At 44.7% G+C, this 25,670-nt stretch overlaps 1 protein-coding gene across 10 annotated transcripts in view; it reads left to right on the top strand.

Moving 5' to 3' along the window:
• Nucleotides 1-25,670, top strand: part of TRPM3 (transient receptor potential cation channel subfamily M member 3) — a 797,862-nt gene that overhangs the window by 702,631 nt on the left and 69,561 nt on the right. For 6 of the 10 annotated variants that reach the window (XM_047699834.1, XM_047699838.1, XM_047699830.1 and 3 more), the window contains 8 exons: nucleotides 1,575-1,625; nucleotides 9,989-10,024; nucleotides 10,214-10,354; nucleotides 13,777-13,806; nucleotides 14,944-15,233; nucleotides 15,769-15,997; nucleotides 18,154-18,321; nucleotides 23,832-23,972. In XM_047699834.1, coding sequence (XP_047555790.1) covers nucleotides 1,575-1,625; nucleotides 9,989-10,024; nucleotides 10,214-10,354; nucleotides 13,777-13,806; nucleotides 14,944-15,233; nucleotides 15,769-15,997; nucleotides 18,154-18,321; nucleotides 23,832-23,972 — 1,086 coding nt within the window. The remainder of the gene's footprint in view (nucleotides 1-1,574; nucleotides 1,626-9,988; nucleotides 10,025-10,213; nucleotides 10,355-13,776; nucleotides 13,807-14,943; nucleotides 15,234-15,768; nucleotides 15,998-18,153; nucleotides 18,322-23,831; nucleotides 23,973-25,670) is intronic. The other 4 variants (XM_047699836.1, XM_047699832.1, XM_047699837.1 and 1 more) reach the window with 1 other exon arrangement.

Below are 25,670 nucleotides of genomic sequence, written 5' to 3'. Positions count from 1 at the left end.
AAATATTTGGGGCTGAAGGGTGGGAAAAATGAGAGATGTTAGCCAAAGGGTATAAACTTTCAACTATAAGACAAATGAATTCCAGGGATCTAATGTACAGCTTGGAGACTATAGTTAACAACACCACATTGTATAATTGAAAGTTGCCATGAGATCAGAGCTTTGATGTTCTCACCATAACAACAACAATGAAATGATAATTGTGTTAGGCGAAGGTGTGTTAACTAACCTTATTGTGATAAATAAATCACATTGTATACCTTCAACTGACACAATGTCTTATTCAATTATATCTCAATAAAGCCGGGGGGGGGGGAGAATAATAGGGTTTTCAGTAAAATAAATAAAATAGAACACAGGTGGGGATGGTGGCTGGCATTCTGACTCCAGAGTCTGTGTGTTTAATCCCTATATCAGACTGCATTCCTCAGTGGAAGAAGAATTCTGGGAAGTGTGTTGCATGAATGGGCAGGTAGTTGAGGCCATACCCAGGAATCGTCTCCATACCTGAATGTGTTCCCGCACTGCTAAAGGATTTGCCATCACTGTTTGAGAGTCTCGAATAGGGTCACCAGATTTTGCAAATAAAAATACAGGATCCCCAGTTAAATTTGAATCCCAGGTAGACAATGAGTAATTTCTAATATGAGGTGTCCCGTGAAATATTTGGGATATACTTCTACTAAAACGTATTTCTCATTTATCTGAAATTCAAATTTAACTGGGCATCCTGTATGCCATCTAGCGTTCATATTCCCGAAAGACGGCAGGATGGCGAGTCATTTCACATTAGCCTCTCTTTTCCTGCCAAGAGCCTGTGGCTTTTTCTTTAGATTTGAGCAAAATGCTACCAAAGAATCAAATCCAGCCCACTGCCTTTTTTTTTTTTAAATATGGCCTGCAAGCTAAAAATGGTTTTTTAAACATTTTTAATGATTGAAAAAATCAGTAGAAGAATGATATTTTGTGACATATTAAAATTCTACGAAATTTGATTCTCTTTTGGTGTCCATAAAGATTTATCGATACAGGGGCAGACTCACTTGTTGACATATTGTCTCTGGCTGCTTTTGCACAATGGCAGATTCGAACAGTTGCCATGAAAAATATATGACCTATGAAGTGTAAAAAAGCAATTCCTTGGCCATTTACAGAAAACGTTGCCAACACGTGTTGGACAATTTCTCATTCACGATGGGTAACAAGTTGTGATCGGCCATGTGCCACAGTGTATTTCCAATGCTCTAAATTGGCCCCTTTGTCTCCCCCGCTGACCCCCGCCTCAAAACTGGCCTCTTTAATGATGTTTTGGCCCAGCCATCCACTGAGTTGACAACCTCCTTTACAAAGCTTGAACCTAGACCCTCAACTGCTTTTTCTTGAGGAATCACAATCCAAAAATCTGCCAGTGTGTTCATTTAGAAAAGGCAGGTACAACTGAGCAACTACAACAAGGTTCATCTTAAACAACTGCCCCTCCTCCGGCCAGAACCCTTCCTTTCCAGAACCTTCTTGCCTTACCGACGAGAGCCCATGACCCGCAAATCCATTTGATTCTTCTTTATTGTTTTCAGAGACATGGGCCCTCAAACACATTGTACCACTTGGTCAGGGATGTCAAAAAGGTAAGAACCCTCCTGACTGAAGGTCGGAGGCCTGTCTTGACTGCTTCCTGTGATTAGAAAGCGCCTCTGTTTTGCATGAGCTGCCAGAGCAGTCCTGTCCCCGCGAGCCCCCTCATTTCAGGACGCTGTATGTGTGTGTGTGCGTGCGTGTGTGTGTGCGTGCGTGTGTGTGCGTTGCCTTTTAACGATGACATCTCTGCTTACAATGCAGCTGTGGTTTCACCTCCCGCCTCTGCGGTTTTAGATGCTTTCACTGGACATAATGTTTTTGGAAGGCAGAACGCGTCATGTTTTTGAGAGCTTCGCACCACGCTGGGTGGATTTATGCCACTGCCTGTTTTCTCCCACGCGCCCCTTACCGTCTGGGGAGCTAGTTTCCTTGTTGTTGGACTAACCGTAGGCGGGATCTTCACGTCCTAGCTCCTGAGGCCTTGCGTCACTGTCCCTTCTAACATTATGCAGAGCACGGGAAACACGGCTCAGAAAGTCTCGAGCATCAGAGACGAAAACACATATGTGCATTCCATTCTTCTAAGACTTGATATTTCCCGGTAGATTTTTTTCACATTGCCACCTAACTTGGTGGTGTGTGTTGGGGGGGGGTCGCAGGGAGACAAGCAGCCGGGAGGTTTGGATCAAGGAGAATTATTCCCATTTTACAGACATAGAGGGTGTGGTTAGGGAAGAGGCGGAGTTCAAACTCAGATCCTCTGATAAACAATCATAAAAGAGTGCCAGATCTTTAGTGACGACGAGGTGTGTGGCACTGACCTGAGTCTACTGTACATCGCAGCTCGTTTCATTGTTGTGACAATTCTATGGAGTCGAATTGTTATTTGATTATCGTTATTATATAGTATGGTTCCAGTGTATAGATGGGAAGAGTGAGGGGCAGGGAAGCTATGTTTAATCTTAGCCAAGGGCTTGTTGTTTTGCTCCCTTCGCTCTCTCTCAGAAGTAACTAACTTCATTCTGAAACCTTGACAGCATTCCCAGACACTGCTCTTCTAACTCCAGAGGACGAAATAGATGGGGGCACTTTTCCCACCCCCTGCACACAGAGGCACCCCACCCACCAGTCCATAGCAATTCTTCACCAAAGCCCACAAGGACCTACTCAGAGAAGGCTACCAAGTAAGGTCAAAACTAGAGTACGATCCCTTCATCTCATAGGAGTCATTGTCTAGAACTTCCCTTAGAAGTTTGTTTCCCTTGAAAGGCCAAGTAAATGTCCTGGGGCTGCTGAGAATGTACGTATTAAGTAGCTAGACCTTTGCTAGTAATGAGTAAAGGGTACCAAAAAAACAAACAAAAACCTTCTGCTGGCTCCTAGAGACTTTCCTCTCATCTCCACACAAACTTACTGAAGGGTTTTTCATCTGAGAGAGTGAGTGAAGCCTTCAAAGTGAGAGAAACAGACGCTGCACAATCTCTACCCCCAGTCCAACCAGGTGGTCTTTACCAAGACCACATCTTTCCCTGATTTGCCCCATTTCGAGCCAGAAGCACATTTGCCCCCAACAGAGCCATTTCTCTTATCCTCAAGCCTTCCAATTTTGTGTGATTTATTCTGGCTTAAAGTTGCCTGGAAACTAAATAGGGGGAAGGATCTCGAAAGATTAGGTATACACATCTAACGCATATTCTCTGCCAAGATATTTGTTGCTCATGTACCACAAAACGTCCTGAGGGTTTTTAAATAGTAAATAAGATATCATCCCCTCCCCCATCACCGAGAGCGAGTCTGGGTCACTGCAGAAATTGTGAGACTTTCCGAAGAGACAACTATGCCTTTGTCCCTCAACCTCAGCCATAGGCCAATTCGAGCCTTCAAATAAAGTCACTGATTCACCTCCCTCCCCCCGCCCCAGTTTCTCAATATTTTGCCGGATTTTCTAAGGGATTTTTGCAGTTAGGTTTCATTGGGTACAAATGATCAAAATCCCTCCTGTTAGGTTCTCTTCCTTGCAGGGCTCTGCTTTGCAACACCATTTCCTCCCTTCTGAAATCCCACTCACTGCCTCTTACAGTCGCTCACGTCACTGGCATTAGAAGGCATGTATTTTTAAGGTAGCATTTTTTTTTTAAACTTCTCAGCTAAAGATGTACTTCAGAAGTAATACAAACTAACAAGAGAGAATGGGATGTGAGGATTGGGGAGGAAGGAGTATTAGGAGCCGTCTTATTTTTCTTTCAAGTGTGATCCAAATATTGGAACAAAAATATATAAGGATTCTTTTACGTACTGATTCAGTAACTGGAAAAAGTGATTGCAAATGACCCAGGGTAGTTCTGAGCTGGCTTAGGAACCAGTTAAACTTTTACCTGGGAAAAGAGACTGACAGTCGGGTGGGGAGAAACAGACAGCCTGTGTTTCGTTTCTTCGCTTGGGAAGAGAGAGGGACAGGAAAAGCAGACGCCTGTTTACTTCTGTGGATGAGGTGAGCCCTTAACTTAACGACTAGAAGGGATAACAGTGGAAGCTCGAGGAGGGGAAGTCTCTACGTTTCGTGTTATATGGATGAAGGGAGCTAAGAATGAGGGACCTTTATGTTTTCTTAAGAAGTAAATGAGAGGAGAGCGCCTGGGTGGCTCAGTCGGTTGAGTGTCTGCCCTTCAGCCCAGGTCATGATGCCAGAGTCCTGGAATCAAGTCCCGCGTTAGACTCCCTGCTCAGCGGGAAGCCTGCTTCTCCCTCTCCATCTGCCTTTCCCCCCTGCTTATGCTCTCTCTTGCTCTCTCTCAAATAAAAAATAATAATTAAATCTTAAAAGAAAAAAAAAAGAAGTAAATGAGAGAAGTTAACATCAATGCACATCTTCTTCAGATGGTTCCAGATGACGTCCAGCAGTTTAGGCCAATGCGATTCGCAGGGTCTACAAAAGCTAGGTTTAATATGCTAAGAAAATCTTGGCAGGTTAAGCCATTTTCAAAATTAAGGAAGTTGGTAATTCGCATGTGCTTTGTGCTTTAGGATTGTAGGACTTTATGTTACTTGTTAATTGATGTGATCTGTGACCAAAAAATATGAAACAATAAGGGCTAAGCCCTGGTGTGAAATGCTACTCCTGTGTTAGGAACATAGTTCTGAACCTTAAACATAGTGTTTGATGATATGCCTGGAAAATCAAAAGCAAATAACTCTTAGGAACCCAGGGAGTACGTTTAGGAATCACCTGATGGTCCCACGTAACAGCAGGATATCTCCAAGCCCAGCTCTCCTTTGACTTCCACAGAACCAACTTTGGAGAACTGACTCTCAAATTATTTATATCAAGGGAACAATCTAGGAGCCAGGAGGTAGAAAGCTGGTTATACAGCATCCATCAGAAAGTTTAAATGATAGAAGCTAACGCACTTCCCGGAACTGCTTTTCTGCATAAATCCATCGGACGCAACAAGGCCACATCAATCCAGAGCAGCCCGAGTCTGTCTGCTTTACCGCGAAATCTAACTTGCCATTTTTAGAAGCTAACTGTCTGCTCGATTTGTGCCTCTCTGTGTTTTAAAGTACTAGCTTTTCTTTCCTAACTTAAATGTGCTAATACTTTGGATGACCTGTACTATTATTCCCCACAAAGGGAGGGTGATAGTTGAGTATTATATAGAGGTAGTTGTGAAATTATGACAGTTTAATGTCATTCACGTGGGAATTAAGACCCAGAGCTTTGGCAGAACGAAAGGGTGGGGGAAGCATTTTAGACAATCTTTGGATAAAGAAAGGACATTTTCATAATCCCATCTGCCGAATTCATGCAGATTTGCAAAAGGATTTTTATTTTTTAAAAGATTGCCTGGTCTGTAACAAAGCTGAACATTGAGGGAATGTCCTCTTTTCCATAAACTTTGGCCAGAATAGACTTTTGAACACCCTTCCTTGGTAAACTCAATGACCAGCAATCACTTTACACCTTTACATACATCAGAAGGAAACAATCTTCTTTTGAATGCTTGTTATAAGTTTCCACAAAATGTGTTTCCTGAACAGCTGAAATCTGATAGCGATATCACGAGCTGACTTCTGAAAAAGAGTATATTCAGAAGAGCAGATCCATACATGCATTTAAACTCTTAGTTAAAAGTCATCTTTAGGATGGCATGGATTAAAATTTACCTTCAGAGAAGTAGCCCATGGTACAAGAAAAAGGAGCAACGTTCTCCTGTTGTCAGATTTTTACCTGCTGATAGAGTCAAGCCTTTCTGTTTCACTCTGTGGATCAAATTGTTTGAGTCACATGGCTTGCCATGTGTTGTTGAGGCATGAAAGGGGACGTAAGTGCTCAGGCATTACCAATTACCAAAGTAATTACCAAAAGAGGAAGGAGGGACGAACAGAAATGACAGAAGAAGCATTTCTTCAGTGTTGTTGTTGGCTTCCTATTTGGAAAGCCTCCAGGAGAAGGAAGACTCTTCCAGAAGGTTTTTGGACATTACCTGTGGTGTGTCTGCTTTTTCCAAAGGAGGTGGATGCGATGAGCTCAACACCATCTCTTTCTAGTCCTTAACTGTCCTGTCTCTGAGTCCTCGGCTCCACTGACCACACTTCAAGGGTGGTTAATGGGAACTTTGTCAACTCTGCATGCTCCGGACAATAGTCTTTGCCCGGTGCCCAGGCAGCATAGAAATAAGAGCAGCCTGCCAGGTACAGGTCAGAAAAATTGGACCTCTAGAAATAGACATCACCTTTGAAGTCACGCTGCCCAAAGTGCCTGTTTGCAGAGTGTAAACTGAGTCACAGAGAAAGGAAGCCATGTGCCCAGGGTCACAGAGAAGCAGAGCTGGACCACAGTCCAGCCCAGTGCTATTTCCACTGCGGGGTGCTACTGCGGGCTGTTCTCTGTGTTTGTGACATCTAGGGTCGCAGGTGGCCAAGGCCATCAGCCCAGTGCATCAGACATACCCCAAACGTTCCCATTCCCTTCAGAGTTCATCCAGGACACAGTTATCCAAAGAGTCTAAAATGGTACCCGATTTTATTAATTTTATGAAATCTGTTTCTTCTTCCCCAAAAGGTTTCCATTCTCCCCAGTAAAACTTGTGAAACTGATTCCCTTAATTTCCGTGCTTTCTAAGACTCTAGGGGGAGAAAACAGATGCAATCAGTCTTGCAGGCTTTCAGACACATTACCTGGTAAAGTAAGCTGTCCCTCCTCCAGATATCACTTTAACAAGGGCATCTGACTCCTGATTTCCAAGTCCTCCAATCTTCCCTATTCATGTACATCGCCTTATTACTCATATAAAACAGAACAGGCAGGTAAAATGCTGATGGAACCGCCATTGGGTTCCGTCCCGTGAACATCGCCCCCTTATGGTCAAACAGAAGGCCAGCCCGTTCCTTTAAGGCCTTTGCTCAAAGCTGGGCAGAACCAAGACTTTGCTTCCTTGAATCCCTTCTCTGGCTTGATACCAGATCCTATGTAAATCACTTCAGAATAATCAAGCTTTACATGAGAAGTTCCTACCAAAAAAGATTCCAGCACCTTCCTTAGGTAGTATATAAACCTAAGGACCCTTTATGAATATAATCATTGGCAAAAATATTTTCTTTGCCCCTCTCAAATTTTGATTATTTTGAATTTTACCATTATCACTTTCCTGGTAACCCCTACTCTTATAGACAATCCCAAAGCATAGTTCTTGACACTCCCTGTCGGTCTTCAGGCAATATTTATGTCTTGTTCTTAGAACTCAAACTGACGTTCACACATCGGTGTCTCAAAAGAAAATATATAGGTGTTAGGTTCGCTGTTACTCATGTGTTTTAAATTGAGAAAATTCTTACGGGATTAAAAATAGGCACGCATTCATAGACTTGCTATGCCTTCCTTCCGAAAGCATCATACTACATCTCCTAGGTTTGTTTCTGTAACCTGGAACTTGGGCTTTACAGACAATAGAGGCCATCGAGTTCTAACCTGGAACTTGGGCTTTACAGACAATAGAGGTCATCGAGTTCCACCCTTTGTACAGGGAAGAAAACAGAGGCCTTGCAGGAAGCTGGTTGATTTATGAAGGACAGACAGAAAGAAGCCCAGGACAGTTGATTCCCAGCCACTGTTGTTTCCTCTGCCGGCCGCACAATGCCCAGGAAAATAACACAAATGCAGGACCTCCTCTGCGGGTCATCCTTATAGGAGCCAAATGCAGAAGAGAGGAGGCGGACCCACGTGCGTCCAGGCTCTCCAGCTCTTCTACTCCTGAAAGAAGAGGCCTGCCTAGGCGTCGGGTACAGCCCGTCGAGACAGAAACTCGCAGCCTTGCTCCCCTGCCCCCACACGGTGCAGAAAAGCAGTTGCAGGAGGAATATTTTCAAACTCAGTTTCGTGTTTATGGAAAGGGTGATACATGGACAGTTACCATCTTAAAACTTTCTCTGAGTTCCCTTTCCTCTGTTGTTGCCACGCTTGGCATAAAGAGGTCAGGCAGTTGGCCTTTTCTAATAGCCTGTGGGGAGCTTCCCTTGCCAGTGTGGTTAGGCTAGTGAGCTGCTCAGAGGAGAGGGTGGAATTCTGAGCATGGCAAGGAGGAGAATAAGGCCATTTTTATGACGGGAACTTTTGGGTGGGGTTCTGATGAGCCAAGCTCAAGGATGGGAGGTGTTCTCTGCCTGAAGTCCCCCAAGCCTGTTTTGTGCCCCAAGCCAAGGGAGAGGTAGAACCCGACGGGTTGGAACTGTGCAGAGGCGGCAAGCCAGTCTAAAGGGTAGCACTAGGCTCTCCTCTGCGGTGGGCTGGGACGACAACTGCTATCCCCTTGTTCCCACTCCACTGAAAATACCCGCAGAGCCATCGGCCTATTTCAAGTCGAATTTCCACAGTGACGCGGGGCTCTCCCAGACACGATGACCCAGAGACCGTGGCTAGTTAGTTGCATCACTGACCAGAACACAGTACCGAGAAACCGGAAACTGAGACTAGATCCCAACCACATCAATGAATTGTACTGTTTTACTCATTCTCAACTTCACCACAGAAACGGCCGACCACACACCAGTGACTATAGAAGGCACCGGGAATACAGAGATCAGTAACACCATCAAAGCTATAGGTTTGGTGAAAGGCTACAGTGGGCCCCCTCTAACCCTGAATACCCTTCAGATGGGTGCTGTTGGCCATAGCAAAGCTGAGTATGGGTAACAGAAAACCTATCCTCTGTTCTGCAAAAACGGAAGCTGATTTCCTAATGACAGTGATTGTACACCATGAGTTTTCTGATTCTGCCACGTGAGCCCACCTGACCCACCTTATTTAGCACAAACTTGGGTGTATCTCAGAACCACCCAGAGAGCTAACAAGGCACGGAGAAGCCCATACATTAAAGCCAGTGCTTGGCACTGTCACCAAGTTCACCAGGTGATTCTGATGCCACCAAAGTTGGAGAGCCACCACCGTGGCTATGAGCCACTTCTGTAAGCGGCAGAAACCTCGCACGGTATCGGGGTGGGTCCTCCATTAAGACAAAAGTAGACAGAGCCCTCCCACCTCTCCACAATATATCTGAGGCTTCCTACGCAGGGCAGGGCTGTACCCTTGTGGTTCATGGTACAGAGCGTGCTCCTGCCGCAGGAAGCCAAACCAGACAGCGTGTTCCTTACTCACGCTTTTTGAAACTCGCGGTGCGCTCAGAACTTGCCTAGATGGAACTAACTCTCCCCTGACCTAGCAGAGCAGGTATTTTCCTTAGACCCTAGAGAGAACCCTTTTGGTGTAGAAACCAGTAATGAGTAGACAATGAATGATAATAAAATCCTTATGTTTTGCATCTGTGCATACAAGCCCCATAAAACTTAAATGCCATCATTCTTGGTCTTTAAGAAATGCTCTTCTCTTTAAAAGAAAATATCCCAAACCTCCTTAATTCCAGGGAAATAAATATTCCCTCAAAATCTCTTCTCATGCCACCCCCTTTCTATCTAACCACAAAGGATGCTCCTAACTGACTTCATCCTGACATCCATCCGCTCTCCTTTTATGAAAAAGCTGCTCCTTTTTTTTTTCCATTGTTCATCGAGGTTTTGCAGAGGAATTCTCAGCATATCCCACCTGATGCAGGCGATGGTAATAACCACCATCTTCTGGAAGGAGTCTTCCTTTAGTGAGTGGGAAGAAGTAAATGGTTGGCAAAAGCGGGAGCAAGGCTGGGGCAGAGGCAGGGCAGCGCTGGGCGGGGGCCTGGGGACCGTCTGGGGAGCCGAGTTGCTAGCGGCTGGAGCTCAGTGTTTGCCATGTCAAGCCTTGTGTTTCTCTCTGCTACACTGGTGTTTTTTTCTCCCCAGCTGAAGACTTGAATAAATATTTTGATTTTCTGTTATTGCCGACGATTTCTGCATCTTCTTATTTAACTTATGTCTTCTTTCCAAGCGAGAATATCCAGGTTTCGGTTGGATCTATTTTAAGGTGAATTAATTAACCAGCATAATACTACATTCATATGTTTCTGAATTAGTTTTTTTTTTTACTCTAAAATAGTTACAGAACACATGGCATCGAATCCCTAGTAAACCACGCTGTCTTTTGCGTGTGTGTGTGTGTGTGTGTGTGTGTGTGTGTGTGTGTGTGTGTGTGTGTTTCGTTCTTCCCTGATAGGGGAACCTGCCTCCGGATTACAGAATCAGCCTGATAGACATCGGCCTGGTGATCGAATACCTGATGGGCGGGGCTTACCGCTGCAACTACACGCGCAAGCGCTTCCGGACGCTTTACCACAATCTCTTCGGCCCCAAGAGGGTGAGTTTTGCAGCGGGTTCCCTTTCCTGGGCTCCTGGGGAGGACTAGGGTGGGACACGTTTGGGATGTGGCTTCGTTATCTCCCAGGGGGAGATCCAGTAAGAAGGCAGCTGGCCCCACCCATCTCTTCCCTCCACCATCAAATCCATTAAAAAAAAAAAAAAAAAGGCAGTGTGTTGGGGGATACACCCCTTTCTTTTCCTCACTAGGTCCCGTTAAAATCAGAAACCGGCCCCGAGAGTGAGCCCTAATGATCAGGGACTAATCATGAAATTCAAATTAGTCTTACCTGCCTCAATCACGGTTTTTGGTCTTGGGAATCCATTTATACCTTTAAAAAATTATTGAGGACCCCCAAAAGCTTTTATTTCTGGGAGTTCTATCAATTGCTATTATCATGTTAGGAATTAAAGACTTCACAATATTTATTAATTATTAATATTAATTCATTTTCAATTAACTCTAAGAAGCCCATTACCTGTTAACATAAATGACATGTTTGTGAAAAATAACTGTATTTTCAAAACAAAATTTGGTATAAGAGTAGCATTGGTCTACATTTTGTGCATATTTCTGTAATATCTGGCTTAATGGAAGAAAGCTAGATTCTCATATCTCCTTCTGCACTCTGTTGCCAGATGTTTGGGTTGAATTGGACAAAGAAAATCTGACTTCACACAAAGATGTGACAAATATGACAAATATATATAAATATGTATATATATGTATGAAGGAAGGAGTGTTTTAATAATTTTTATAAATAATTATAGATATTCTTTTTTGATGCTGCATACATCAAAACTCAGTTGGCAATTTCTTAAAGATCAGTGGATACACAAAGTCTGAAATAGTTCAATGAACTTTTCATACCCTGCAACTTCAGATTGCATTGACTGATCTTACACTTTGGATCTGGGAACATGGTAGACTGGTCATTGTATCACATCGGTTTGTGGAGTTATGCACATCTTCTGACGGCTGACACATTTCATTAGACAATTTCAGAAACTCGCCCTTCACTAAAATCACCTCCAATCTCATCAGAAAAGTCTTTAACTTCTGAAAAACCATCCAGGTCATGGGGGAGAGAATATGCAAGTTTTTAAAAATTCTAATTTTTTTCTAATTTTGGTTTGGAAAATTCTGTCATTGGCAACAAACACCATCAGTTAGTTATTTTCCTTGAAACAACAGCTCCACTTAGGCCATTACCAAAAACGTCTGCCCAATGTCCAAGGCTAAGTAAACCGTAGTTGGTCTGCCAGTCATTCCTTCAAGTAGATCGCCCATGAAGCAGTGTGGTTCTAATCCAAGTAAGTGTGTGTTTGTCCTCAGAACGACCTGTCCTCTTCCACTATGTAGCAAAAGTGGTTTCAGCACACTTACCATTTCATCCCTCAAAATAGCCAAAAGACTTTTTTTTTTTTTTTGGAGGGTAGAGATTTAATATAGTTAACTTTTTTTTTTAGGCCTCATCAAGGACTTCTTAAGTCTAACTGGTTTTTTATTTGTCTTTTTTTTTTTTAATATTTTTTTAAAGATTTTTTATTTATTTATTTGGCAGAGAGAGATCACAAGCAGGCAGAGAGGCAGACAGAGAGAGAGGAGGAAGCAGGCTCTCCGCCGAGCAGAGAGCCCGATGCAGGGCTCGATCCCAGGACCCTGAGATCATGACCTGAGCCGAAGGCAGCGGCTTAACCCGCTGAGCCACCCAGGCGCCCCGTTTTTTGTTTGTCTTTAAACTTCAAGTACGTAACAGTGGAATCTAATGGCAGCTAGTGAAGTCTGGGGCTGCTGCCTTTGTCATTCCTGCTAGGGCCCCCCACAGTTTGGCTCACCACTCACTGCCTTTGCACCATCATTGCAAAATGTTAATGGGTATTGAAACCAAAGAACATCTTAGTATTATTAGGAAAACACCTTTGAGCCCCAGAAAGGATCATATGATTCCTGGACCACATTTTAAAACCGTTACTCTAGCTGGTGGTGGGCATGATTTCTGCCTTTTTTTTTTTTTAAGATTTTATTTATTTACTTGACAGAGAGAGATACAGTGAGAGAGGGAACACAAGCAGGGGGAGTGGGAGAGGGAGAAGCAGGCTCCCCGCAGAGCAGGGAGCCCAATGCAGGGCTCGATCCCAGGACCCTGAGATCACGACCTGAGTTGAAGGCAGAGGCTTAACCCACTGAGCCACCCAGGCTCCTTGATTTCTACTTTTAACAAAGCTGATCTTCTGATGACGAAAGTATTTGGTGGTGCTCGAAGACCACTTTGAAAACACCAAAAAGTATAAATAAGAAAAATAAAATCACACAAATTTCAAACTGTGATCACTTTAGAAGCTAAAAGGGAAAGAAAGGGAGAGAGACAAGGTTCAGGCTAGTCTTCGTTTTATTTTATTCCAAAATAAAATTTGGAGGAATGGAGAATACTTTAACCTTACTAGTTACCGAACAACTTCCAAGATAGCACCTCACCATTCTGTAACACTTAAAACACAGAACTGGAATTCCTGATCCCTGAGATGCAATTTTGTATCTCCACTTGTTAGGTATAAATCAAGTTCTGTAATTTGCTGAGTTGCCTTCTCTCTCTGTGTGTGTGTCTTGGCCTGTGGCTATTTTGCACATTCCCAGCATGACCAGTGATGCCACTGTATGTGCTGACACTTTCCATGGCACTGAGCACCTTCTGCCACGGTCTGCACATGTCCCCGTAGCCCCACTCACCCTTGCCTTACTGGAGAGCTACCTAGGGAGATGGCCCGCGTGAAATACCTAAACACATACTCTGAATAATTTTCCAAGTCTCCAGGTAATAGAGGCCTTGCAAAAGGGCTTAAGAAATAGCTCTTGGTTTGACTGAGCCCAAGGGCTTGAGATCATGGAGATGTCAGCCAAGCAGTTCAGTTCTGGGAAGATGAAGAAATTTTGGCTCATAAAAGAGATTATCAACAGGGTCTCCCCTTGGACAATCTCATTATGCCTCTCTGGGTGTCTGGTTTTCTGTGATTCACCAAAATCACTAAATCCTTAATTCTAGAATTTCTTTTTTTTTTATAAGATTTTATTTATTTATTTATTTGACAGAGAGAGAGAAAGTAGGCAGAGAAGTAGGCAGAGGGAGAGGGGGAAGTAGGCTCCCCGCTGAGCAGAGATCCTGATGCGGGGCTCGATCGCAGGACCCTGAGATCATGACCTGAGCCAAAGGCAGAGGCTTTAACCCACTGAGCCACCCAGGCGCTCCTTAATTCTAGAATTTCTATAAATGGGTTCCTCTTGTGGTGTTTTGTTTAGTGAAATGGATAAATGCTATATGTGCGGAAGAGTTCTTCTATTACCTGGTTAAGATATAGTAGGATTCTTTTCTTACCTCTATAAAGAAAAATCTAACTTTATATATAACATTTCTTTTTAAATAGCCCAAAGCCTTGAAACTACTGGGAATGGAGGTAAGTATTTGCCCAAATTATTAATGTCAATTATTTGTTTTCTTTATTATACATTTTAAATATATGTATGTATGTGTGTGTGTGTGTGTGTGTGCATACACACACACACACACATATATTCATTTAATTGGTAAGGCTTAGTATGTGATTCTAAAATAAGGAAGGGGAGTTTTTTCCCAGTTTTTTTTTTTTAAGATTTTATTTATTTTATTTTTCCCAGTTTTTTTTTTTTTAAGATTTTATTTATTTATTTGACAGACAGAGATCACAAGTAGGCAGATGGGGGGTGGGAGAAGCAGGCTACCCACTGAGCAGAGAGCCCCATACGGGGCTCGATCCCAGGACCCTGAGATCATGACCCAAGCCGAAGGCAGAGGCTTAACCCACTGAGCCACCCAGGAGCCCATTTTTTCCCATTATTAAGGGGGGCAAGTTACAGTAGCTTTGAAAATTCTACCATAAGGTTACATTAGCATTACAAGTAAGAAAATAAGTCTTACTTGAAATACTAATTTGAAAACCAAGGAAGCATATAAATTCCAGTGAGTGAAATCTGTCCATGGTTGTTTACAACTAGCAACAGATCCAAAGGCCAGAAATACTTCACAAATGCATCTAAGAGGTTTGTAGAAAGTGGAGATAGGTCATCTGTTTCCCATTTCCCATCTCTTTGTGTTGGTGTTGTCATTTATGCACCTGTAAGAAAAGGATGTCCTTGTCCTTTCAGAGAAAAGGGCAATGCTGTTCCATCATGAGGCACAAATAGCCTTACCTGTAGGAAAAGAAATGACAAAAACAAAAGTGAAAGGAAGGAAGGGAGGGAGGGAAGGAGGTAAGGAGGGAGGGAAAGGAGGAAAAGAAAAGGAAAAGAGAAAGGAAGGGAATGGCCCATTAAAAATACTTTTTAAAAATCAAGTATAACTCCAGCATATTCCCATAGGACTATGCTTCTGCATTCATTGCAACTTGTTTTAAAGTTAGGCATGAGTACTTTTGGGTTAGGAGCTGGGATAGGCTAGTTGTTTCTGTGTTGATCCCGGAACAGGACCTTTAGTAGGTATACAACAAATAACTATTTAATAAATGTAACTGGTTCGTTTCTAACTCTACCTCTGTGTTTTTTCCCTAAAATTATAGGATGATGTCCCCTTGAGGCGAGGAAGAAAGACCACCAAGAAGAGAGAAGAAGAGGTGGACATTGACTTGGACGACCCTGAGATCAACCACTTCCCTTTCCCTTTCCACGAGCTGATGGTGTGGGCCGTCCTGATGAAGAGGCAGAAGATGGCCCTGTTCTTCTGGCAACATGGCGAAGAGGCCATGGCCAAGGCCCTGGTGGCCTGTAAACTTTGCAAAGCCATGGCTCATGAGGCTTCAGAGAATGACATGGTCGATGACATCTCCCAGGAGCTGAACCACAACTCCAGGTTGGCCAGCCTAGCAGGGGTTTCTCAGATACTGGGGGGTCTGAGCTACCCAAACCTTTAAGCGTGGGTAGTATCACCTCCATGGTACACACAAAGAGGGTGGACGTGAATAATTAACATTTGTGGCACACAGTGCTAGACAGAGAAGTACACAAGATACATAGATTGTATTTCATCCTCTCGGAGAATTAAGTAACTTGCCCAAGATCACACCCTCAGGGTTGATAGGGCTCCAACAGGAACTGAGGCCTGTCCCATTTAAGAAGACCTACTGTACTCTGTTGCTTTTTCTCAGTCTACCTCCCCCATCCAGAGCCTTGAGTACCAGAACAACCGCCTGCTTGACTTATGCCCCCAGCACATAGTAGGTGCTTAATCGACGTCAGCTAGATGAGCGAAGGAACAGACCAGACCCTATGAAAGACAGCGAGGCCACCCAGTAACCACCTCCCGTGGCTTGGCCCCCAGGTTCCCGCTTCCATCATCTAAGTCTCCAAGATGGCCAAAAGACACCCCCTCGCATTCTGTCTTCCAGGGACTTCGGCCAGCTGGCTGTGGAGCTCCTCGACCAGTCGTACAAGCAGGATGAGCAGCTGGCCATGAAGCTGCTGACGTACGAGCTGAAGAACTGGAGCAATGCCACCTGCCTGCAGCTCGCCGTGGCGGCCAAGCACCGCGACTTCATCGCGCACACGTGCAGCCAGATGCTGCTCACAGATATGTGGATGGGCCGGCTGCGCATGCGCAAGAACTCAGGCCTCAAGGTCAGCGCGCCCCGAAGGGTCTGTTGGCTGGGAGGCGTGGAGGGCTGGTTTGGCGCTCCCCAAGCCAAGTCTGTGGCAGGACTGGGCTCTCTCTGGTCTCAGGAGGGTGACTTGAAGCTCCAACTATGTATCGGAATCTTTTCTTTAGTGGGTTGTTGTTTTTTTTTCATATAGAGACTAGGGCCTACCCCAAATTCTGCTAAGTCAGAACTTCTAGAGACGGCATGCCCAGACGTTAGTATTTTGCAAAAGATCCGGAGGTGATGGGCCAACAGAGGTGCTATAGGAAGTACCGTTTGCTCTGGCACAAGCCGTGCTGTACCAGGAACCCCTCACCAGGCAACCTGTCCTGGCTGCCCACACCCCAGTGCCTCGGCTGTCTTTTGCACCGTGTCATAGGGACACTGGCTCTTAGTAGCTGTGCTTGAGAAACGTTTTAAACTGAAATCAAAAGGAGACGGATTTATAGGTAAAGATGTTGCCGTATCATTGCGATCTATCCATAAGTGAAGAGGAACAAGTGGTAGACCAGTTATATAAAGCCTGAGTCCGTCTGTGGTTTTTTTAAGCATGTACGTGCCTAGTTACATCTGTCTATGATTTTGTTAAGAAACGAGGAAGGATATACTGTCAGTTGTTTGTAGCAGTTACTTCTGGGCTGGAAAGTACAAGACATGGGACGACACATGGCTTCGCTTCTTTATGTTTTCCTTAGTGTTTCACAAGGAAGTCCTTAAACTGAAAGACGTACAAAGAAAAAATGGGAGGGTGAGATGGAAAGAATGTTTTCACATGCTTTCTCGGTCGAGAGTTTGTGGCTGTGACAACGGAAGTCAGGCTCACATTTACCTGGAGCTACCTGGTCTGGGTAACCCTGAGGTCAGAGCCAAGCAGAAGGGCCACCAGACCAAGCATTCCAGAGGCCACCCTGATGGACCCAGCACCCCTCCCCCACACCACCCTTCCCACGGGCTCTTGGCCCAGAGTCACGGAAGGGTTCCATGACGTGGGTCATGGGTGCTTCATAGCCACACCACTAGCGACTGCTAAGCCTGGCTCTCTGCTCCGAGGACGGGGTGTCATGTCCCCTGAAGGCTGCCAGCCAGCCACCTGAGCCTTCCCAGGCCTGCCAGTCACCCCGACCTCAGGGCCACCTCCTTCCCTTGGTTGCTCCCGAGTCCCTGTGGGCATTCAAGCACAGGCTGTCCCTGCCTCATTACTTGAGGATCATTTTCACTTACTGCTCGGGATCTCTCTGAGCCCCTCCCCTTGGCGCGGCTTCTCCAAGGACGCTCGTATTCAGAAATCTCATACAGTAGAACCAGCTTAGTGTTTGAGAGGAGAGGCAGGAGAAGATCGAGGGATCCCAAGTCGCATGCCCAGATTATCATTCAAAGGCAGAATACAATTGTCCTCTCGGGAGAAGGGCCCATGGATTTATTATCATCACATGGAGGTGGAACCATGTCCTTTATACCTGAGAGGAACACAGTGCTGAGCCCCCTGGTTCCTCATGGTGAATAAGGAGCCCACTAGTGTGTGTGTGTGTGTGTGTGTGTGTGTGTGTGTGTGTATTTCTGTGCTATAGTAGCAAATGCCAGGCAAGTACTCTGGAATGAAAGCATGTTTTCCCACATGGACTTCCTCAAGGTCAACTGGGGACAGCCTTCTTTTACAGAGATAACCAGATGATGCATAATCACCTCCACTTGATGTGTTAGCAGATAAATGCCAGGGGACATATGTAGGAATTGATTTCGCAAAACCAAGCACTGATGGCTAAAGGAAAATCTGAATTCTTTTCCACTGTGGCCTTGGGCAGGTCCTGGCATTTTCCTGGGTCTCCCCCATGCCAAGTGGGTGTTAACTGGGTAAGAAGTATTTGGGCAGGATACTGTTTCTCCAAACTTGGGCTGAGCTCCTGCCATGCATGACAGATTCTCAGACAGGCAAGAGTGACCCCCTGAGCAGTAACATATGCAGGTCCTTGCTCAGGGCACACACAGTGCACACACGCATGCGCACGCGCACACACACACATACACACACACCCCACCCTAGGCGCTCTGATTCTAAAAAAGAAAAACAAACAAAAAAATGCCCTAATCTTAATCCTTTAAATGTGATTATTATTATTATCATTATTATTACTTTAGGTAATTCTGGGAATTCTACTTCCTCCTTCAATTCTCAGCTTGGAGTTCAAGAACAAAGACGACATGCCCTACATGTCTCAGGCCCAGGAAATCCACCTTCAAGAGAAGGAGCCGGAAGAGCCAGAGAAGCCCACGAAGGAAAAAGATGAAGAGGACATGGAATTGACAGTAAGGAAAACCACACAGTCATGGTCCACGGGCAGCAACCCTAACCTCCTTGAACCATAGACTTAAGGCTTAAGACTTAAGATGGCTTAAGACTCAGTCACTCCCGAGCTCACCCTCCAACCAGGTGTTTCCTTGAAGGATGCAGACCTGGGTATTACAAAAGGGTCTTCTCTGTGCACTGATGTCCATTTCTGCGCAAAATCCTTCAGCCAGAGTCAGTGGCGCAGGGCCACCCAGGAGGACTGAAAAGCAAGGCACCTTCAGCTTTCCAAACAGGCAATGCTTTATACACAAGCAGGGGAGGTGGCTCGGAGCCTACAAGGGAGGCAAAGGCATCAATGCGATGGGAGCAGCCAGCTTCCCTGGGCTGGAGCCGTGCAGGTGATCAGATGCTCCGCCTTTTTGTCTTCAGGGTCAGGCCCACAAATGCAGGACTAATTGAATTTTGAGGTTTGTATGGAAGGCTTTTATTAGCTCTCTCTGGTATAATTATAGAAAGTGGCTGCTTTGTTCTGCAGGGGAAACAGGGCAGCTGGGCCTGGGACGGCTTCCCACAACCCCCGCCCAAGCAGCGTGACTGCTACTGGAATGTATCCAAAGTCTAAAAATATCACCTGCCATTAAAGGGACAGGCAGGGCTTCAGAGTTTTGGAGACAGCAAGTAACAACTCTGTAGGACTTCCTTGATATCCCCCGCCCTCCCCAACCATGACTGTGATGACCCAAAAAACTTGTAAAGAGAGAAAACAAAAATGGGTTCTGCTCGGGTGACAAAAGGCCCTTTGCATTATTAGCCTAGTGAGACCGCCCTGTGAATAGTTTTTCTTCCAGATCAACAATATTTCCTTCCTAAAGGGAGCAGTTCCAACCCCAAGTATAGCAGGGCATAGGCATCTGACCACTCTTTTGATTGATTAATCATTCACAGTTTTTGACTCACAGAGTTAAAAAAAAAAAAAAAAGAAAGAAAGAAAGTTTATTTTCCATTTCAGGATTCTGGTTTTTTTTTTTAGATTATTTATTTATTTATTTGACAGACAGAGATCACAAGTAGGCAGAGAGGCAGGCACAGAGAGAGGAGGAAGCAGGCTCCCTGCTGAGCAGAGAGCCCAATGCAGGGCTCGATCCCAGGACCCTGAGATCATGACCTGAGCCGAAGGCAGAGGCTTTAACCCACTGAGCCACCCAGGCAGCCCTCATTTCAGGATTCTTATAAAAACGAGTGGACGGGTCTGCTTGCCTCCGTGATAGGATCAGAAGACCGTCTCCATAAAGAGCTTACCATAATGGTGACCTCTAAATCCCTCAGGGAGAGGGAACGATGTTTTAGTCATTAACAGAAACAGTAAGAGTCATGGTACCAAGTCTTTACCGAATACTTCAGTAGAGGGGCAAAGAGCGTACAGCCTGGACCCAGAATCCTGCCCCAGCACCTATGCACTGTGGGACCTGGGTCATGGCTGCTTCACTTCTAACACGGGAATAAGAACATTATCCAGCTCACAGGTAGTTTTTCAGTCTAAGAACCATACATCTAAATTCTCTAGACCAGGGCCTGGTACACAGTCAGCCTTGATAAATGTTTGCAAATATTGTGATCACAGTAACAAATATTTGATGTGCACCTACTCCTGGAATCCTCCCAGCCATCCCATGAGGTAGATACTGTTATTATCCCATCTTACAGATGAGGAAGCTGAGACTCAGAGAAGTTAAGTTGCCCAAGGTTACCCAGCTAATTAGTTGCAAGGCCAGGATTAGAACCCAGGTATAGAGATCCCATCGGCCATGCTTGGAGGCCTATAGGCTTAGGGATGCAGAGAATTTCTTCTTAGTCTCAAATGTGGGGATTCAGGTTTGGTCTACCATATAGCAAAAAGAATCCAAAAATAATGCATGGGCCTCCTGCATCAAGGATGACATGACCTTGAAGCCCAAGGAAGGAGCCTATGAAGGCAGCCAGGTGCTAGATCAGCATTCTTTGTGGTTGGGTCTCGAGCAAGAAAACAACAGAAGCAGCTCCCTTCTCCTGCTCTAGGTAGAACTTCGAGGGCCTGGACCAAAGTCTGGTTCCCAGAGAGTCAGCCCCGCTGTTGTATACCCAAGTCAAAGCAAGCCCATGAGGAGTACTGCCTGGCCTTCTCCCCTGCAGGCAGAAAGAGCTAGGAGGAATGGAAGAAGGGACTTGTGGTCTGGTAAAGTCAGGGATGAACAGCAGCTGTCTTCAAGCTGGAGCTTCCTCTGACCCCAAGGACAATTTTGTGACTGCTGGATCACTGTTCTTGTCTCACCCAGGGGAGGGTTGAAGAATGCCGCCTGTTGATACCTCCACTCTTTTCATAGGAACGCTATCTGGACTTCTGTGTTAAGCCAAACATCTCCTTTCTTGGACTGGGACGTTTTCCCTGGCCCTTCCAAAATTATACACAAGCATGAGTCTCGGTTTCATCTCGGTAGCCTTTCACAGATCTTTCCCAGACCCAACATCTGTGTCCAGCCAGCAAAAAATTCTCCAATCCATATTGTGCCGTTTTGCCTGTATTTGACCCTATTACATTCCGCTAAAGGAATGTAGTCAAAGGAAATGTTTGGCTACTGGGAAGAGAAATCAAGAAAATCAGTCAGTTGAGCTGCTTAGGCTAGAATTAATAAAGTTTTGGAAAATGCTTTCCTTCAATCCATGAAAGAAAAGCATTTTAAAAAAGCATTCACTTGGGAATTATTGGAATAAGAAAGGCCAGGCTGGCTGTGGTGTTTTTGTTTTTGTGTTACCTGCATTGCCGGATAAGTGTTTTTGCACTCTGCCTACTAAAGTCCCAGCCTGTCCATGGACCCAGGGCATTGTTTCAACTCTGTTGAGGGAAGCCACTGTCCCTAGAGGTTACCCCAAGATGTCACCCTCCAAGACGCCTAAAACTCCCCAAGGTGCCTTTGCTAAAGTTCTATTATGTCTCCAAATAGTACTGTACTGTTGAGCAGATAAATAAGTAGAACAGAGGCAGGATAACTATGTTACATAAATTATAAATTATAGAAGGATAAATATCATGGAATGTCGGAGTTTCTTGAGGTCAATATTTATAGAAGTCTAATGTGCTCTATCCATCATGAAGGCTGACCCAGCTCACTGACCAAATGAAGGCTCGGATAGGCCATCAAATGGGATCTTACTTATTCATTAAGTCAAGGCAACCTTCTAGTCAGAGAGTCCAAGAAAGAAATGGAAGTTACCTCGTTACCTTCTCCAGAAATCCCACAGATTACAGGTTTATCATTTATTGTTATATATGTGAGTAGTTAGATAGTTGAGACAATGACAAAAGTAGTTGAAACTTATATATGTATGTCTTGAGTAAGGTGGTTTGAAACCAGAATTATCTGGTTCTCAAATTCAAAATAAACAAATTATTTCTATAATATAATTATAATAATTTCTATAATCCCAGTATTTTTCTTGTCCCAAATCCTTGTCAGTCTCTGAGCAGTTAGAAGGATTTGCCCTGTTATCACATTTAATAAAAATCTCATTTCCCTCAAAAAAAAAAAGTCTTTTGCAATGATATAGATGGAACTAGAGGGTATTATTCTAAGTGAAATAAGTCAGTCAGAAAAGAAAAGTATCACATTTGTCTTTTTCATTCATTCATTTCATTTATTTCATTCATTCATATGTGGAATTTAAGAAAAAAGACAGAGGATCAAGGAGAGGGGAAGGAAAAATAAGACAAAAACAGAGAGGGAGGCAAACCATAAGAGACTCTTAACTCTAGGGAACCAACTGAAGGTTGCTGGGGGGAGGTAGGTAGTGGATGGGGTAACTGGGTGATGGGCATTAGGGAGGGCACTTGCTCGAATGAGCAATGAGTGTTATATGCAACTGATGAATCACTGAACTTTACCTCTGAAACTAACAATATACTATATGTTAATTAATTAAATTTAAATAACATAAATAATAAAAAATACAAATAAATAAAAATGTCACTTACCAAATATTATAGAACTAACCTTTCCTTAGAATAATATTGAAAGAATTAAAGCCAGCACACCTGGGTGACTCAGTCAGTTAAACATCCAATTCTTGATCTCGGCTCAGGTCTTCATCTCAGGGTTGTGAGTTTGGGCCCCATGTTGGGTTCCACGCTGGGCATGGAACTGAAAGAAAGAGAGAGAGAGAGAGAGAAGGGAAGGAAGGAAGGAGGGAGGGAAGGGGTTGGGAGGAAGATGGAAAGGGAGAGAGGAGAAAGGAAGAAAGAGAGAGGAGGAGGAAGGGAGAAAGGGAGAAAGAAAGGGAGAAAAGGAGAGATAATGGAAGAAAGGAAGGAAGGAAGCCAATAAATTATGTTATATTAGACCCTGATAATACTTTTCTTTTTTCTGGTGAGAGATTCCCAACTAGATCCTTTCAGTCGAGAGTACCCAAGAAAGTCTCAGTTCGTTGTAAACACCAGCTGGAATGTACTGAGCTCTTATTAAGAGGACAGATGCTTATTGATTTATAGACCAATCCTATAAAAGATGCTATTATTACCTCCAATTTAAGATAAAGAAACTAAGATTCAGAAAGCTTTTCCCAAGGTGCCATGGGTGCCATGTATCCAGGAGAGGACTCAGTCCTCCTCCTGAGTGACCCAAAGTCTGGACCTCTTCACCAGTGGGATCTCCAGCCCTCTTTGGGACACTCATCCTGTCACGTGCTGTCCAGACAGGCATGCATCTGCCTTTTCTCAAATTCTGCCCTTTTTTGTGCTGTTTAATGACTGTTTTTGCTGCTGCCGTTGTCATGAGTGAGAAGAAAACAATTCTATTTGTAAAGAAACTTCCAACAGCCTGGAGACCAGGCTTCTCCAGGTCAGGCCCTGCTTCTCCGAGTCCACTTGGCGGACTGTCCCACCCAGAGGAAGGCCGTGTGCCTAAGAGTCGCCATGAAACTAATACCAGCAGGAATGCAGGATTTATGGGGTCTGAAAACCAGGAGCCAAGGTTTATGCCTCAGGGTAGAGATGTTTCTAACCTAACTAAGCTCCAGGCATTTCAGATAACTTAGCCTCTGAAACACTTCATAACCTTTGGGTAAGTTAGGTATTACTGGTCCAGTGTATTTTTTGCTTAAGAGTCATTAGCCTAAGTGAAGACAGAATTCGAATCCAGTTCTGCCTGTCTCATTACATGTATGGGAGAGGGGGTGGAAAAAGAAAAAAAGATGCCTGGACTTCTCCCTGTCAGAACCCTGGGTATCTTCCATCATGGACATCTTCCAGAGCTCCCAGGGTAGAAGAAAAGAGAGTAATCAAGAGCTCTCCCTAAGGCTTCCATCCTGGGCCAAAACCTTTGATTCTATATATATTGCAAATGGACGCTTAGGAAAGGCACAACGTCTGAATCTCTAGGGACCCAGGACAACACCCTCCAGCTCTGTGAGCATGCATGCTTGGTTGGTAAAATGAGCACATTGAACTACCTGCTTTCCGGGGCCCTGCCGTGAAGGTATTGATTCTCTTCCACTGTAGGCAATGTTGGGACGCAACAATGGGGAGTCTTCCAGAAAGAAGGATGAAGAGGAAGTTCAGAGCAGACACCGGCTGATCCCCCTGGGCAGAAAAATCTATGAATTCTACAACGCACCCATCGTGAAGTTCTGGTTCTACACCGTAAGCATCTTCCTTTTTCTTCTTGCTCATGGGTGACTGCAGAGAGCCAAGGTCAGGTTTGTGTGCACGTACGCAGCTTCCTCTGAGTCCCACAGTGGAAGGATCACACAGGCAGGAATGAGAGCTTTCCCCAGGGGTTCTGCAAGACATGTGGAGTGTGCAAGGCAGCTTCCACAGCGTCTGCATTTCTCCTCCTTGCAGAAAATAAAGGAAATGGTAAAAGTGAGAACTAACAGAAATAGAGGTGAGATGAGTATGAGTCTAGTCTAGCAGGAAAATAGATGTCATTTTCTAAAACGCTTCTGTGTTCTGGTTGGATGAGCGCTGGATCAGAGTTGCCCGTTTTCGATGCCAATCCTGGGTTTGGGGGACGACTGAAGGGTAAGGACTGAGCAGAGTGTCAGAAGTAACACCACTAAAGGGTGGAGGTGGGGGGAACCTAAGTGTGTGACTACTGCCAACCTGGGAGTGTCATCAAACAACCTTTCTTGCTCAGACACAATTAAACAACATGCCAAACAAGGCAGCAGAAAGCACTCACAGTCACCTACGATCATGGCAAGGATACTTCAGTGCCCAGAGATAAAGATCGTCCCTGAAAGAGCCTCTGGATAGGGAAGAAATGGCTCCGCTGTTGGCTTTCTACTTCTCTGTTTCATGGTATTTTAAGCCTAAGGTGAGCACAGGCTCAGGTCAGCTCTGTTCTCCCCAGCCACAGTGGCACGGTGCCAGATGACGGAGGGCATTTGTATTTTTGGCCTTTCTCAACCAGCTACACACCAGTCACCTGAGTCAGCAAAGGAAAATCCAAGTGCGAGGCCAGGATGACTCAGCTGACCAGCTGAGCTGTCTGTCCTGCATGGTCCTGTATGCTCGCACTTGACGCTGTCTTTCAATCGGGCTTTCGGAACCTCAGCACGACTGACACGTTAGGCAGAGTGATTCTTGGTGGAGGAGGACTGTCCTGAGCATAATCGCACGTTCAGCTGCAGCCTTGGCCTCTGTCCACTAGATGCCAGCAGCGTTCTCTAACCCCGTAGCGGGGCGACCACAAGGTCTCCGGACATTGCCCCATGTCCTCCCTCCCCCCCCTTATGGGCTGATGTTGCCACGGGTCGGGTCAGAAATGACTGCTTTCAACTAAGATCTTGGAAGAGGTTATCATCAAAATATAATTATCAGATTTTTTTAGTGAAGTAAAATTCCTTAAGATAGGGATAATAATAGTACCTACTTTGTAGGATTTAGGAAAGATTAAATGTGTTAAAATATGTAAAGCACTTAGAACAGTGCTTGGAACGCGGAAGCACAATAGGAATGTAACTGTTTTTATTCTGAGGCTAGTCACAGTGCACAAGGAGAGGGTTTTTTATTCATCCATCCACTCAATAATGTTAATATCCGTCTTTGAACACCTACTATGCAGCCCTGTTAGGAGTGCTTTACATAGACTTTCCCTAAACGAACAGTTTTATCAAGATAATGGTTTTCCTGCATTTTATACCCATTCCCGTCTTTCCTCTCATACCAGGCTCCCTCAGTTGTCTCCACCTAGAACAGGGCTTGGCAAGCTACATTCCCACAGGCTGAATCCAGTCCCAAATCCAGGCGCATCATTGTGGACTGCAAGCTAAGAATGGTTTTCACATTTTTAAAGAACGGAAAATAAAATCGAAGGAAGAACACTTTATGACACAT

This window comes from Lutra lutra, chromosome 13, assembly GCF_902655055.1.
Source record: "Lutra lutra chromosome 13, mLutLut1.2, whole genome shotgun sequence".
Classification (NCBI taxonomy): Eukaryota; Metazoa; Chordata; class Mammalia; order Carnivora; family Mustelidae; genus Lutra; species Lutra lutra.
The sequence above is the reverse complement of the archived record's forward strand: the minus strand, read 5'-3'. Positions and strand labels throughout refer to the sequence as shown.